We start from the raw sequence: 15,379 nt of genomic DNA, 5'->3' as shown, positions 1-15,379 counted from the left end.
TTGTACCATCTGGCAATCTTTGCTTATAAAATGAAAGATGATTGGATGACAGGTGTGGATGTTCATCAACACAATACAAGATACAGGGGCTTAGTCAGAGTTGAACAGCACAGGACAGGGTTTTATGAGTACAACCCAAGCTACATTGGCAAAAAAAGTGTTTAACTGTTCACCACAGAATATAAAAGCTGCCCAAACCCTAAACTCTTTCAAGACTAATCTGAAATGTTGGCTATTAGAGAAATGTTTTTATGAGTGGCGAAGTATCTTCGACCATTGAATATGTTGCATTTGTTATAAATGTTGTTTAGGTCTTAGATATAAGTTACTTGTGTTATGATGAGATTTGTTCTTTTATGTACAATTATTGTGTTTTTTGTATCAATATCTTGTTTTTTCTATTATTGTATGACTATTGTCGATATGGTGCTCGTCACTATCCATGACATGTATAATAAACCAATAAACCAATAATTTTAATTTTTCAGGCTTACCTTGTGATATGTGATCTTCTAGTCGTGTTTTGCAATCAGCTGCAAACGAATGCGCAAGCTGTCCTCTCAGAACTGATCTACGAGGCTGACCGATCTCTCCAAGTACTTCTCAACGATTTCATCCAGAACAACGTTTTCACTTATGAAGACGAAGGTAATTATCATTAACTGGAACCTGCACACAGTGTGTTGAATGCCGATGATGTGAGAATCTTAATGTAGAGCACAGTCAACAAAATTTAATTTGGGTGCAAAGATGCTTTTGTGAAACTAGAGAAATGGTTAACCGTTAATATGCCTTTACTGAATCGCGAAAAAAACAAGCAAATACCATTCAGAAAAGCTAGAAAGCAACTTGAGAAACAGAAGCCAGATATATAGAAACTGTAAACATTATAAGTGCCGGTTTCCAAGCTTGAGATTTAGCCAAGTTCTAAACTTTAAACAGCTAGAGTCAGAAAATTGGCTTCCCGAAACGGGGCGTAGTCGAAGTTTAAATTAAATTTCGAAAGACTAGGAAATTGAGCACAAAATAAAATAAAGAGTAAATAGTGTAAAGCTACAGCTATTTTTAATTATTTAGGAATGTTTCATTTCAAAGTCAATTTTCTAACTCCAGTTGTTTAAAGTCTAGAACTTGGCTAAATCCCGAGCTCGGAAGCCGGCCCTAAAAGTTCTAGAAGTGGTATTAGATCCAGAAATCCCTTGGAGACCTCATGAACATTTGTGCATACTAAATTGATGAATTTGAAACGCATCACGAGAGGAGCTAGGTTGTCCAGTATTATTATGTTGTGTATATTTTATGTATTTTTTATAAATTCTCAGTCATTTTTGGGAGTTTCTTTATACTTTTATCATTTAATTATCACATCAATGTATTGCCATCTATCCAATTTCTAATTCCAGATGAACTGGACGAACATTCGAGAATCGAAGATCTGCATAAAAGGCGAAACTTCCTCGCTTCTTATTGCAAGCTGATTGTGTACAGCATAATGCCCATATCTTGTGCTGCTGATGTTTTGAAGCACTACGTCAAGGTATACTTACAACGATTGTCAAATTTATATTGGAAAAATACTGTAAGCTACTGTATTTGACTCAATGAAGCTGAATGTAAAATTTAGTACTTGAAATGTATGACTTGGAAAATAATAAGAGTTCAAGAGGAATATTATCATGAGCTAGTTTTGTTATGGTATTCTACCAATCAACCTTAATATCGTTAAGATGATACCGGTATTCAGCACAAATATGAGTAAATAACTCTACAAAATATAAACAAGGTGTTCTGAAAAAAGGTACCCGCAAGCCAGGGGGTGATTCCTCACATCAAAAGAAGAAAAAAGTTCTAATTAATATAGTCCCGAAAATGATTGGTTACCAGGCAGGATGAAGTTATGCAGGATTAAAGATTTCGTCTGAATTTCAGTTCCCCTGCCCTAAGGGCATTTGTTGGCTGTTAATTAAGATGTTGGCTGTTAATTTAGCGTACTTTATGTAAAATGAACTGAGAAATTGAATAAAACCGCTTCCAGACCGTTAGCTACAGCAATTTTTAAGATGTGTGACGAAATACGCGAAACTTGGTCCCGAAAAACAAGTTCATTTAAGGGTTGAAGCAGATTTACCATGTTAAATGTACAACAAACACAAAATATTTTCTTACAGAACTGGTAGAGAATTTAATTTCAAAGAAAAATATGTAGATTAAGACTTTAATAGACAAACGCAACCTTGAATAAATAATCCTTAATTACATACAAAACTCATGAAAAATAGACAAAATCGGTTAAGCTTTCTATTTTTCATGCGTTTTGTATGTAATTAAGGATTATTTTTTCAAGGTTGTGTTTGTCTATTATAGACTTATTCTACATCTTTCTCTTCAAAATTAAATTCGCTACAAGTTCTGTACGTAAATATTTTGTGTTTATTGTACATTTAACATAGTAAATCTGCTTCAACCCTGAAAGGAACTTGTTTTTCGGGACCAAGTTTCGCGTATTTCGTCACATATCTTAGAAATTACTGTAGCTAACGGTTTGGAAATGGTTTTATTCAATTTCTCAGTTCATTTTTACATAAAGTACGCTGAATTTAACATCTTAATTAACATCCAACAAATACCCGTAGGGCAGGGGAAGTGAAATTCATACGAAATCTTTCACCCTGTACAACTTGGTAACTAAGCATTTCGGACCTATGTTAATTAGAACTTTTTTCTTCTTTTGATGTGAGGAATCACCCCCTGGCTTACGGGTACCTTTTTTCAGAACACCTTGTTTATATTTTGTAGAGATATTTACTCATATTTGTGCTGAATACCGGTTCCATCTTAACGATATTAAGGCTGATTGGTAGAGAGGACTAAAAGGTCCTAACTCCACCTATAGGATAGAGTATCTTTATTGGTCTCAATAGAATATCACAATTTGACATATAGGCCAGTCAACACAATACAACACAATAGATACAGGGTTTATACGTCTACAACACAACAATAAATAGTCACAGTAGGTACATTGGAATCAAATTCTCCTTATACATATGCTGTAATACCTTTTTTCATAATGTAGCTGTTTATTGTTGTGTTGTATAAACCCTGTTTTTATTGTGTTGACTGGCCTATTTGTCAAATTGTGATATACCAATAAAGATTATATTAAATAATATTTTTGTATAATATTATAATAAAGAATCGTTTCATTCTTGAAACTAAGACAACACACCTTTAGTTCTAAAGGCTTCAAGACTTTTCTGGATTCGCATACAACAGTGTCAGTGAACAGTGAAAATATAATTCCCATGAGCTTTTATTGGACTATTTCCACTCAGCCCGACCGAGTCAGTATGAATAATACCATTAAAACTTATAGTAATTATATTTTTCACTGTCACTGTTGTGTGCGAATCCAGCGTTAAAAATTCTATTAAATAAGGTTCTAATTTCTCCTTGAAAAGAATGTATTCAGCAAATTCAAATCCTTGATCTTTTGTTTCAGTCTTACAATTTGTACGGCGATATTATCAAGACAACACTAGGTAAGGCGAGGGAAATCAATAAGACAAACTGCGCCAAAACAATGATATCCAGTCTGATATCTCTGTACAAAGACCTGCAAAAGGATTCCAACATCAGGATAAATCGACAACTTGAGGAATTCAGTAGTTTGAAGGTAATACTCGTATTATCATACACTTTTTATAATATATTCACATTTATTCTTATGGCTTTTATCGGCAGAGAGATCCTTTTGGATGTTCTGTCTCGCCGTATTACCCAATGTCATTTCCAATGAGCACTCAAGTTTATAGGTTATATGTCGTGGGTTCTTCATGTTTCCTCACTAAAAATTTGCACTTAAATAATACATTCACATCAAATTTGAATACAAACATATTAATTGAAGTGTAATGGTTCAAAGATGATAAATGTGTTGAAAGTTTCAATCTAAAGCATAATTAATAAGATACGATTGATATAGGCTCTATTGAGATACAACAGATAAAAATGTATTTATATCAGTTGTAAAAATAGATGATAGTTTTCAAACCCAAATGTTTTTACAGATTTGTGTTGTTTTATCAAGTTTTTCCTGTACTTGAAAGGTTTGAATAGATGTTCTATTCCCTACGAATATAAAGAACTAAAAAAATTAAAAGTGTAAAATGATTCTTGGATCATTTTTTGATTAGGAACGTTCTACTTTGATTAAAAATTGTACTTTATTACGGCTAAATAAGTACAACAGGTTTATCTAGTGGTCTGGAGCGTAACATAGTTCAATCTGATTGCACCGCCCGGGTTCGAATCACGCCGGTGGCATGGACGTTTGATCATCTCATCAAGTCACCACGCACTTTCCATTAAGCACGCACAAGCATAAAGCTTATGTGGGCATCATCCACAGTAAAAAAAACTCAATCATCATTTAGTGTTAATATTATGTGTGACCAGAGTGGCTTCTTTTCTCATATTTGCTCAAAACAATTTTTCTCTTTCCTGATTTTTTCTGCTTTCATTAATAATTAAATAATGGACAACAAAATATGAGAGTAGCTCAATAACATGGTATTTTATTAATATCTCAGTATTTTTATTCAATATGAATAATTACCACAATATCAACTTCTCAACTACACAAAAAGTAACAGATAATCAATCAAACTTTAACAATTTTATTGTGGATAATGCCCACATAAGCTTTTTGCTTGTGCGTGGGTAATGGAAGTTATTTAGGTGAATCGATGAGATGATCAAACGTCCATGCCTCCGGCGGGATTTGAACCCAGCTAGCAGACTGAAGTTTGTTACTGTTCCTGACCTCTAAACCAACTGGGCCGGCCAATTGCAATTCAATTTCTAATCATCTATTAAATTTGGGAACTATGCTGGATTTTAATGTGTATTCCTGTTATCCTATTATATTAAGCGAGCAATTTTTGTATGTATATATTTATTTATGTATTTATGTATGTCCAACGGATCTAGAAAACGGCTCTAACGATTTTGATAAAATTTGCAATATAGGAGGTTCTTGATAAAAAAATCGATAGCACATGGTCTTATTCCTGGGGAAACTCGCTGAAGGACATGAAAAGGATATAATTATTCATCCTTGGAAAACAGCTGATAATTCGTTGTCTGTCGATAACGGAAGATGCGAGTGCCTGTGTGGGAGTGAGACGGAATAATTATTATGTTCAGCTGTTGAAATATTGCAATCAATAAGCTGATCTCACGAGAGGTATTATCTAACAATATTATAGATTAATATTAATTGACTTGATCAACATATCTGATTTGTTGACATGACCAACGATATGATTCTATTCAAGATTCATTATTTTTTATTTAAATTTAAGTACCTATATCAAAGTTTTCAAAGTTATTCATTACTTTAAGCTGCGTTTACACCAAAGTTATTAACGAAATGTTAATAACTTAATCCTTATAGATTCTATTAGATGGAACATAACCTACTTTTTGGACTACCGGATTTATAGTGTATGCATCAAGATTCGGGAAGAAACAGTTTTGTGTTCTGTGAATCAATAAATAAATATAAACTATGCTTTTATGCTTCTATGCTTTTGTACTCCAGAGCGAGTTATATTGTTATTCTAATATGATCTCTTATATGTTCTGTTTAGGAACTTGCCAAACGGTTTGCTTTGTCGTTCGGTCTGGACGCCATTAAGAACAGAGAGGCGATCACAGCGCTGCACAGAGACGGCATACTGTATGCGGTGCAAACCGGGGACTCAGTGGAGGATCCAACCGGACCGCCGCCCAATCTGCCCTTCCTCGAAATACTCACCGAGTTCACCAACAAACTACTCAAACAGGACAAACGCATTGTGTGAGTTGCATTTGTTAAATCAATGTAGACCGATTAGCACATAGTCCAGGCAATGAATGCTCAAAAAAGGGTATAGAGGGAAAAGTTTGGAAGACAATTTTTGACCCCGCAGTTCTTTTTATGGTAGTGAGGGGGTAAACATATCAAAAGTCCCCACCTGGACCCTGTGCTAAGAGAAAACATTGAAGAGAAAACAAAGCTCTACAAATCTACGGTGAGCATTCATTTTCACAATGCATTGTTGTAGAGTTGTAGGCCCTGAAACATCAAAAAATAGGATTAGAAGCTGCTATTTAAACAATTTTACACATTTAGGAGCGTATATCTCGAAAACTGTTGGAGATATCACAAATCACCTGATATCACCACGAAACAAATATTGTAGAGAATTTATCAAGCTTCGTTTCTGAATAGTTAGTCATGTCGGTTGAACGCATTTTTCTCAAGATATGAGCGTGTAAGCAAAACATTGAAAAATGCTACTTTTAAAACACCCTCATCCCTTTAGCACAAGGGGTAGGGATGGGGACTTTTGATATGTTCACCCCCTAACTGGTTCCAACAAAGCTGCGAAGTCAAAAATTGTGTTCAAAACCTTTTCTCCAAATTCCTTTGACAATTTATTGGTCTATTTTTGCATAACTGAAGATTTCACACTCAACACTGAAGCTGCTGCAACAGTCGTGGGGATGTACGTAAACTTGTGAAATTAGACATCAAATTGAAGAGCATTTTATGCTCTATAAGCTCATGATTAGCATGGATTTTTCCCATCGATATTCAATAAGTTATAAGAGCAAAAAAATTGATGGAAAATGTGTTTTTTTCAAAAACGTCACATCTTTTAGAGCGGATATCTCAAAAAGTGAAAGAGATATAGAAAAAGTTGTTAGTTGTTAAAAAATCGATATTGTAGGAAATTATGTAAGCTTTAATTTCTTATAGAATAGTCATGTCTGTTAAATGCATAATTTTCTAGTTATATGCGAGAAACAAAAAAATGTTGCCTTTGAACCACCCCCACCCCCTTAGCACAGGTGGTAGGGGTGGGGACTTTTGATATGTTTACCTCCTCACTACCCTAAAAAGAACTGCGGGGTCAAAAATTATTGTCTTCCAAACTTTTCCCTCTATAACACTTCGTTGACTGGGCTAATAATAATAAGAACAATATGCAAACTTGTAGTACCTTTTATTTTTAACTTGAAATGACCTAAGTTATTGTCGAAACTAGTCGTTGTAATATTCTAAATAATAAAGGCTACTACACGTTTTCATATTGCTCTTATTAATTTGTAAAAAAGTATCCCATTTAAGTGAAGTGTTTTTTACCGATTTGAATATATTCAGTAATTCAGTATATTCAGTCCATGACCAGCAGTCGCCAGACAGACTTCGTCAAACTTTAAAACAATTAAAACACAAATAACTTGAGATGGCTGCAGATTGGTCGTTTCATATGGCTCTGTAGATGGACTGCAATTCTAAATTATGAAACAGTCTCAAACTGTTGCACAAGTCCACTGGTTTCATAATCTCTCAGTGAGTGCAGAGGGTGGTTGATGAGTTTCTCGCGTATCAGTCTACAAAACTTCCCATATTCCTGCTCACGAACACAAATTGACAGTCTGTTGAAAAATTTTAGCGTCCGTAAGGAGTAGCATTCATGTGCTTTCGACAGTCTGGAGTAGGGCAGGTCAATGTTGCCTCGTGTCCTAGTATCATGGTGGTGCAGCCACAGTATAGTGTATGTAGGAATTTGAGACTCATGAGTTTTAAATGAGTGGTGTATCTACGGTATATAAATAATAAATAAATATAGTATACAAACATTTGTTAATCCCAACATGGACCTCAAGGGTCTGTATTCGTGTCGACGAATCGATCAGAGACATTTTGACCTGTAATATACTTTTCCTACAGTTACCTTGAAAAGTGGCCACTCCTGCACTGATTACAGAACGCAAAGAATCACTTTTCCGCTCTAGTGCGGGAAAAAAATTTTCTGCACTCCAGATTTGCAACATGGCAACACAAAATAGTTGGTGGGTTATATGGAGGATTAGTGCACGAAAACAAAAATTAAGTTGGTAACAATGACTGTGGTTAGATTTAGATAAGAATCATTTCAATGGCTACCCTACATTTATGATAAAATCCCAATCTAGAAATCCAAAACAAGAATAATGTTTATCTAAATCATAATTAAATAATAACTTCTCATCATTTAATAATAAATAATGTTTATTTTCTATTGACAGTAATAATTATTTCAACTCCAAGCAATGAGAAATGTAGCAAACACACATTTTGAAATTCGAATTTTCAGGTTAAATAATTACCGTTCGAAATCCATGTCAATAAAATTAATAAAATAACATTAGAATATACTACAATAAAATATTTTCTGTTGTCTATGTTATTTTATAAATATTTTTTAGTTTACTTATAGTATCTTTCGGTAATTCTAGTTAATCATAATTCTAAATATCTGAATACTATTTTTAGCTGGATGAAACGAAGTTAGGTACGATTCTTCCCGCTAGGTCGCGCGCTTGTCGGTTCAGCCATTTTGCAGTCATCCGAACCAGCTGTTGGCGTGTATTTTGAATGCGAAATTATTGTTTTATCTGTATTTTTTCTGATTCTTGAATGAATAAAAATTAGAACTTTGGCTGAAAATTTTCAACTTCAATTGGATTATTAATTTTTAAATGAATTAGGTTGTTATTAATAAAGCATCACACACACAAACATTGATGGATTTCAGCCATCATTTCATCCATAATTACCCACTTTTCATATTCAATGGTAACTGTAGGAAAAATTTAATGTGAAATACGCGCGCAAAGTTCCTCTGCTGCACTCTGCTGAACTGTCCCTTTTATCATAATATAACTTAGATAACTTATTGAATATAGCTAAAAAATCATCTCTTTCCTGAATATATTTTGCGCTCTCTATATTACGCGTTGATAGAAAGCAGATTACAATATGGAATCGCAGTATGGGGTGGTGCATACTATTCCACTATCAAACCACTTATTGTAGGACATGAGGACCTTAGCTTAGAAGCACCGTATGACAAGTTCATATCCCTTATTCAAAGAATGGAGTTTTCTCACACTAAGATATTATATTTCTTGAGATCGACAGGGAACTGGATTCCACCCAGACCCTATAAAGAAATCTATCAAAGACACTACCTATATATATATATATATATATTATATATATATATATATTATATCACCAAGAGTGTATAACATGTTACCATTAGAATTGAAACAGCTGAATAATATGGTAAGCTTCAAGGTTAATTTAAAAGTATGGTTATTAGAAACGAATGATGGTGAAGTCTTCTTCAACAAATTAACTTAAATCCTGATAGAAATAAATGTGTTGAAATAATTTTCTTTAGACTCCGAAATCTACAGTTGATTCCAATAGTGTATAATTTAAGTAAAGGACTAATCTATATATATAAAAGCGAAATGGCACTCACTCACTGATTGACTGACTGACTGACTGACTCACTCACTCACTCACTCGCATAACTAAAAATCTACCGGAACAAAAACGTTCAAATTTGGTAGGTATGTTCAGTTGGCCCTTTAGAGGCGCACTAAGAAATCTTTTGGCAATATTTTAACTCTAAGGTTGTTTTTAAGGGTTTAAAGTTCGTCTTTTAGCATGTATATTCTTCTTCTCCCAATCTCTTAATTATAATTGAAATTTCCATATCATATGTTACTATAGAACTATAATCTAGATAGAGTACCTCTTCGAAACAGTTGTTAACTGGCAACTAAATTAATAATTTTGTCAGGTTGGCATTAAGTTGAGTTGACTTTGTTAGGTTGGCACCAAGTTGAAGATTTAAATGCATTTATCGCGGAAAAATTGATTGGGCACTGCTACTTCAATCCTGGGAATATTATATTACTAGCCGTCAGGCTCGCTTCGCTCGCCATATTCGTTTAGCCAGACGTTTAGTCGGACCCCCGACTGGATTGTCCTAACATGATAAAAATGCAGGCGAGCGAAGCGAGCCTGCTAATCTCATTCATGGACGATCCAGTCGGGGGTCCAGGGGGAGGAGCCCCCTGGCTAGACGGATATGGCGAGCGAAGCGAGCCTTACGGCTAGTTCTGAATATTATTGACAACAAAAAATTAGTAAGTTGTAGCCCGACCAAGCACCGTTCCACAAAATAACATATTAAATCAAACATTTTATATTCTAATGTAAATAATACATGAGTTTACCTCAGTTTATTATTATCTTTTTGGTTTATATAAAAAATTATAAGTGTGTTTCTGGTTTATTTTTTTTATGCTGGGACTCCCATATAGGCCTTTGCCTCGGGAGTACCTAATTATTTCCTTTCAGATGTTTGTGTGTGTAGAAGTGATATTTTGCTTTTGTTTTTTTCACGACATTAGCTATGTCGTTTCGACATTAACAAACTTTTGTATCACTTAATTATTCATACAGTTTAATTAATATTATTTTACTTGTATTGTTTTTGTATACATCTTACTGGAAATAAAAATTATTATTATTAACTTCTATGTAGACATTTTTTATTTGATGTTGTGTTTTGTGTGGCAGACTTAACTTCCTGGACCGGAGGATAACGGCGGGAATGCCGTCAAGCCGCGGCGAGGACTGGCAGCCAGTGTTTACTTACCGCAACTCACTCGTTCACGGCGAAACTGACCAGCCACTGGTCACATCTAAGCGCGCCTACACTCGCAAGAAGAAGGAGATCTGTGAGTTGACATCACCCAAAATAAATTAATGCTATCTTATATCTCTAATATTTATTTATTTATTTATTCGTGGACAGAATCACAAATCATATAAATATGATTAGGAAGGAACAACAGGCTTGCCCAAATCTATTCCATTCCCAATTTTGATAAATTATTAAAATGTCCAAAAAATAGGTTATGTTTCTTCTGTAAAACGTTCAAGTCCAATTTTCGTCCAAATATATATATAAGCTAAACATTTTGAATTTAGAGAAATTAAAACACCAAACTATATTTAAATATAACACTTAATTATCACTCGGTTCACCAAGCTTGATCATGGTCAAATCAGATAGGTACGCTTTAAGCTTTACAACGAGTGCACTGGAACTATCAATAATTTCAGTTCACATTTTAAATCGTACCCGTGTTCAAATGTCTTGACCGAGCTTGGTGGAACCGGGTATAAGGCTGGCCACTATTGTAGGACGTGCATGATACTCATAACGTCATACACTGTTGTGTCACAGAATAGGTACAGAATGGAAACTGTCAATAAAACGCCTATCTAACCAATGCTTTTTACATGGCGCAAATACTAGACACGTCAAGTGACCTTGGGAAGTTCCAATCCTGGTCTTCTGATTGGCTCGTGGCAGTGAACGAGATCATTAAAGTGATCCGAACCTACCATCAATACTATTACAATGCGGCGCTTCCTAACAAGATGGTGGATTTTTGCGTCAGGGTACTAGCCAAGTTTCCATACTGTATGTATACTGTGGTTGAGTCATCACAGGGAAAGCCTTCGAGCAACATTTTTTGAGATTAGATTTTTGTCTCTCCAATTTTTTGTTTTTTATTTTTTTCGCTTCTCTATATTTGAGGGCAATCTATTTTTTATCATTCTAATTTTTGTAATTCTCCAGTGGTTTTTTATGATTATTTGTTTGTTTATTTCATGTTAGAAGCCTCTCGCTGATAAAACATGCATGGTGATCATGAACATGTGTGTCTGTGTCAATGATGGACATGTGTGTGTGCATGATAAACATGCTTGTATTGTCCACCGCTCATAACTTGGCTTCTGAGGTCTGAGGCGTAGGGGGGGGGGAATTAACGAGTGGCGCCATGTTGTTGACGACTCGGTAGTGTGACTACAAACCCTAAACAGCAGCTGACCGGAGTAACGTCGAAATGTGTTATTTTTTCATTAAGTTGGTAGCCGTTTTAAAATAGTTATAGCAATTTTTTAAAATAGTGATTTTGTGGAAAATCCACCCTTTTTAGTACATCTTATAATAAGTCTAAGCGAAGTGATATTCAGAAAAAAACGATGATTTTTTAGTTTCATCGAAAAAGTTGAATTCTGAGTTGAAAGTTGAACTTGAATCTTAAACTCTATTATTTTATGTAACGACTGAAAACGTTAGGATGTAATTTTACTTATAGATCGCTGGTTAAATTACAAATTTGGTGGGATGGAAATTGCTCAATTACATTTGGCGAAGGCAAATAGACCACAGCGATTGTGTACTCGCTACCTGGCTCTCCAGTGCCATATGTCACGCCTAAAACTAGATCGACTGCATTCCTTCCAGAGGCCAAGCTACGAGCGGTGGACAGTACATGCGTGTTTATATTGCATGTTTTACCGTTAGTGGCCAGTCTAAGAACGTATTAATATACAATCAAACAGTATTAATATAATTCCCACTAGTTCTAATTGGAGTACTCCCACCTAGCCCGGCTGAGTGAGTATGAATAATACCATTTGAGCTTACGGGAATTATATTTTCACTGTCAGTGTTGTATGTGAATCCAGCTTTTATCAGTACATTCAAAATCTACGTTACATACTGTTACCAAAATCGACATTGGACGAACTCAATCCTTCACTTCCAAGTGAATATAGAAAATTATAAAATAGAGATGATTGAGTTGAAAAAGATATCCCATGGTATAGGTTGTTTATGTTCCAAATTTTAAGCCGATGTTTTGTTAACTCAAGCCGATTACTGTTTTGTCCGGGTGAGAGTGTAAGAACGGGTAACAGAGACTACCAGCGTCACATAGCTTCACGAACATGAACTACTATAAGTAGAAGGGTAGTAGCTCTTAAGCCTGTTTTTCATTGGTAGAGTTAGTAGTAGAGTTCCCTGGGCAAGTACTAACTATCTTGTGAAATCTTCCAATGAAAACGTTCATGGTAGAGTACTAGTTTTTAGTAGAGTGGGATAGTACTCTACCACCTGCCTTCCCCTACCACCGCTTCTCACTCTACTCTACCACTACTATGCCAATGAAAACAGTCTCGAGCTATAGTGAGGTCCACGTTATAATGGCAGTGGATGAAGATAGAAGAATAGCGATGCCGATTCTCTACATTAATTAATTATATTTCTACACTGTCAAAAACATAATTGGCATCGTTGTGGACCTAGAAAAGGATAGTACCACCGACTTTGTCGAATGATAGACAAGGATAGCAAAACCAAAGTTCATCAAATACTGTCATTATAACGTGGACCTCACTATAGTAGATTAGAGTCGTGCCGTAGGCTATCAAGTTTAAGAAGTATTTTTATTTATTAAAGTATTAATTTATTAAAAAGTATTGATATTTTAAGGTTAGTTCTGTTCACTAGACAACACACTTTACCTACTATTCTCAGTTGTTGTGAAAACAGTTACTCGACCAAGTGAGTAGAGTAGAGTTAGCTCGGTAGAGTTAGTATACCAGTTACTCGACCACTAACTCTACTTGTGAAAATCAGGCTTCGTCGATTTTCATTCTACCTGTTCAATCAGTTGTCAATATTTGCAGTAGCAGAAGTCTTTAAGGTGGTTGACGGCATTTACTTAAGAATTTCATTTAGTAATTAGTTCATATTCATTCTAATTTAAACATATATTATTTCTTATTATTATTTAACGAAAATCCTAAATAAATGCTGTAAATCACCCCGAAGACTTCTGCTACTGCAGACATTGACAACATGGTAACAGCTAGATGGAAATTCGATGAGAACTACTATCCAAAAATTAGTTGCCAGCCCGGGAATCGAACCGGTACCTCCCAATTGCTAGTCAGGAATGCTTACCCTTACACCAAACTGACAATCTCTGGATAGCAGCGCTCATTTTATACAAAGCCATAGCGGCCAACCAGTTACAGATGGAATTAAATAGAGAATGCATTTATTCAAATGCTAATTAATATATAATTATTATTTAACGAAATTCCTAAATAAGTGCTGTATAAAATGAGCTCTCTATATAGATCTCTCTATCCAGAGATTGTCAGTTGGTGTAAGGGTTCCTGACTAGCAATTGGGAGGTACCGGGTTCGATTTCCGGGCTGGCAACTAATTTTTGGATAGTAGTTCTCATCGAATTTTCATCTAGCTGTTACCCCTGTTGTCAATGTCTGCAGTAGCAGAGGTCTTCGGGGTGATTTACAGCATTTATTTAGGATTTTCGTTAAATAATAATATATATTAATTAGCATTTGAATAAATGCATTCTCTATTTAATTCCATCTATATATTATTTCCATTTGTAACAATATTTTGTTTTTGTTTTCAGTTGACGACGAGATGGGTGATGACGCTGAAGAACCAGATCTGATCCAGAATTCAATATGGGGTAAGCACTCTTCATACTCTAAAGCTTGCAACTAATTTCAATGTGTAACGCAGCTCAGCTTTTGTTGCTTTGCCGCTTAACTCTGATCATAACAGTGGGTTGGCTGTACTGCTTTGTGATCCAGTAGTTAGTTGTAACAATCCTCCTGGGTCAAGTAGGGTTTACATTAGTCAAGTTTCCTCCAATTCAAGTTACTTGAATAACTTTATAGGAATTTTGTTGCATAATTCCTATAAACAAAATACATTGGAGATTCAAGTGAAAACTAAAATTTTAATCAGCTGCCATTTTGGATACAAGTATCATATAACATTTTTATTGATGCCATCTTTCTTGTTTTAAAAAGACCTTTAAAATTATGTACCACACAATGGGTGTTTACATTTGAAATATTAGAGTTACAAGCCCTAAGTCACCCCCTTATAAGGGGTTGAAATTCAGTTGTACGTCAAAAGTGGAGTATTCTATCAATAACTTGCCAACTCTAATACAAGGCCGCGGCCTACGATATTGCAACGTCGCAGCGTAGGCCTACATTCTAATACATGATTGGTGGAAAAGATCAGCTGGTATTTTTTAAAATCTTTTTCACCAATCATGTATTCGATTCTAGGCCTACGCTGCGACGTTGCAATATCGTAGGCCGCGGCCTTGTATTGAAGGTGGCTATGCTTTACTGAAAGTTACAGTATTATATCTACAACAGTTTCCAACTTATTGAAGGGTTCCCATACATATGACTCACTCTGTTCAATTATAAAGTAACAATCGAATCAATTTCAAAGTTTTCGTTCTAATTTTCTTACTTTTCTTGCATCATACTTTTCTATTTTATTTTTATACACTTTCACATTGACTGACAACTGTTTTTAACCATTTGTAGGTTTTTACCTTCAAGATTCAAGTTGAAAATAATAAAAATCTTATTCTCAAAGTTCTTTTTGCTTTTCATAATTTTCTTGCATCATACTTTCTATCGTTGTTCTATACATTTACATAGACTGGCCTCTTATCACATTTTCTTCTGTAGGATTGTACTTGCAAGATTCATGTTGTATCCAAAAATCAAACATGTTTAATTTGGGCAACAAACTTGAAGAAGGGTCTACAT

The 15,379-nt window shown here is 34.8% G+C and overlaps 1 protein-coding gene across 1 annotated transcript in view; it reads left to right on the top strand.

Annotated features, from left to right (window-relative positions):
- Positions 1–14,336, top strand: part of LOC111053810 (cohesin subunit SA-1-like) — a 64,351-nt gene extending 50,015 nt beyond the window's left edge. The window contains 6 exon segments of the mRNA XM_039420376.1: positions 489–648; positions 1,404–1,537; positions 3,503–3,676; positions 5,655–5,863; positions 10,478–10,638; positions 14,209–14,336. Coding sequence (XP_039276310.1) covers positions 489–648; positions 1,404–1,537; positions 3,503–3,676; positions 5,655–5,863; positions 10,478–10,638; positions 14,209–14,303 — 933 coding nt within the window. The 3' untranslated portion in view covers positions 14,304–14,336.
- The last annotated feature ends 1,043 nt before the right edge of the window (positions 14,337–15,379 follow it).

This window comes from Nilaparvata lugens, chromosome 2 (assembly GCF_014356525.2).
Source record: "Nilaparvata lugens isolate BPH chromosome 2, ASM1435652v1, whole genome shotgun sequence".
Lineage (NCBI taxonomy): Eukaryota > Metazoa > Arthropoda > Insecta > Hemiptera > Delphacidae > Nilaparvata > Nilaparvata lugens.
Note: the sequence above shows the minus strand (reverse complement) of the source record. Positions and strands in the feature narration are given on the sequence as shown.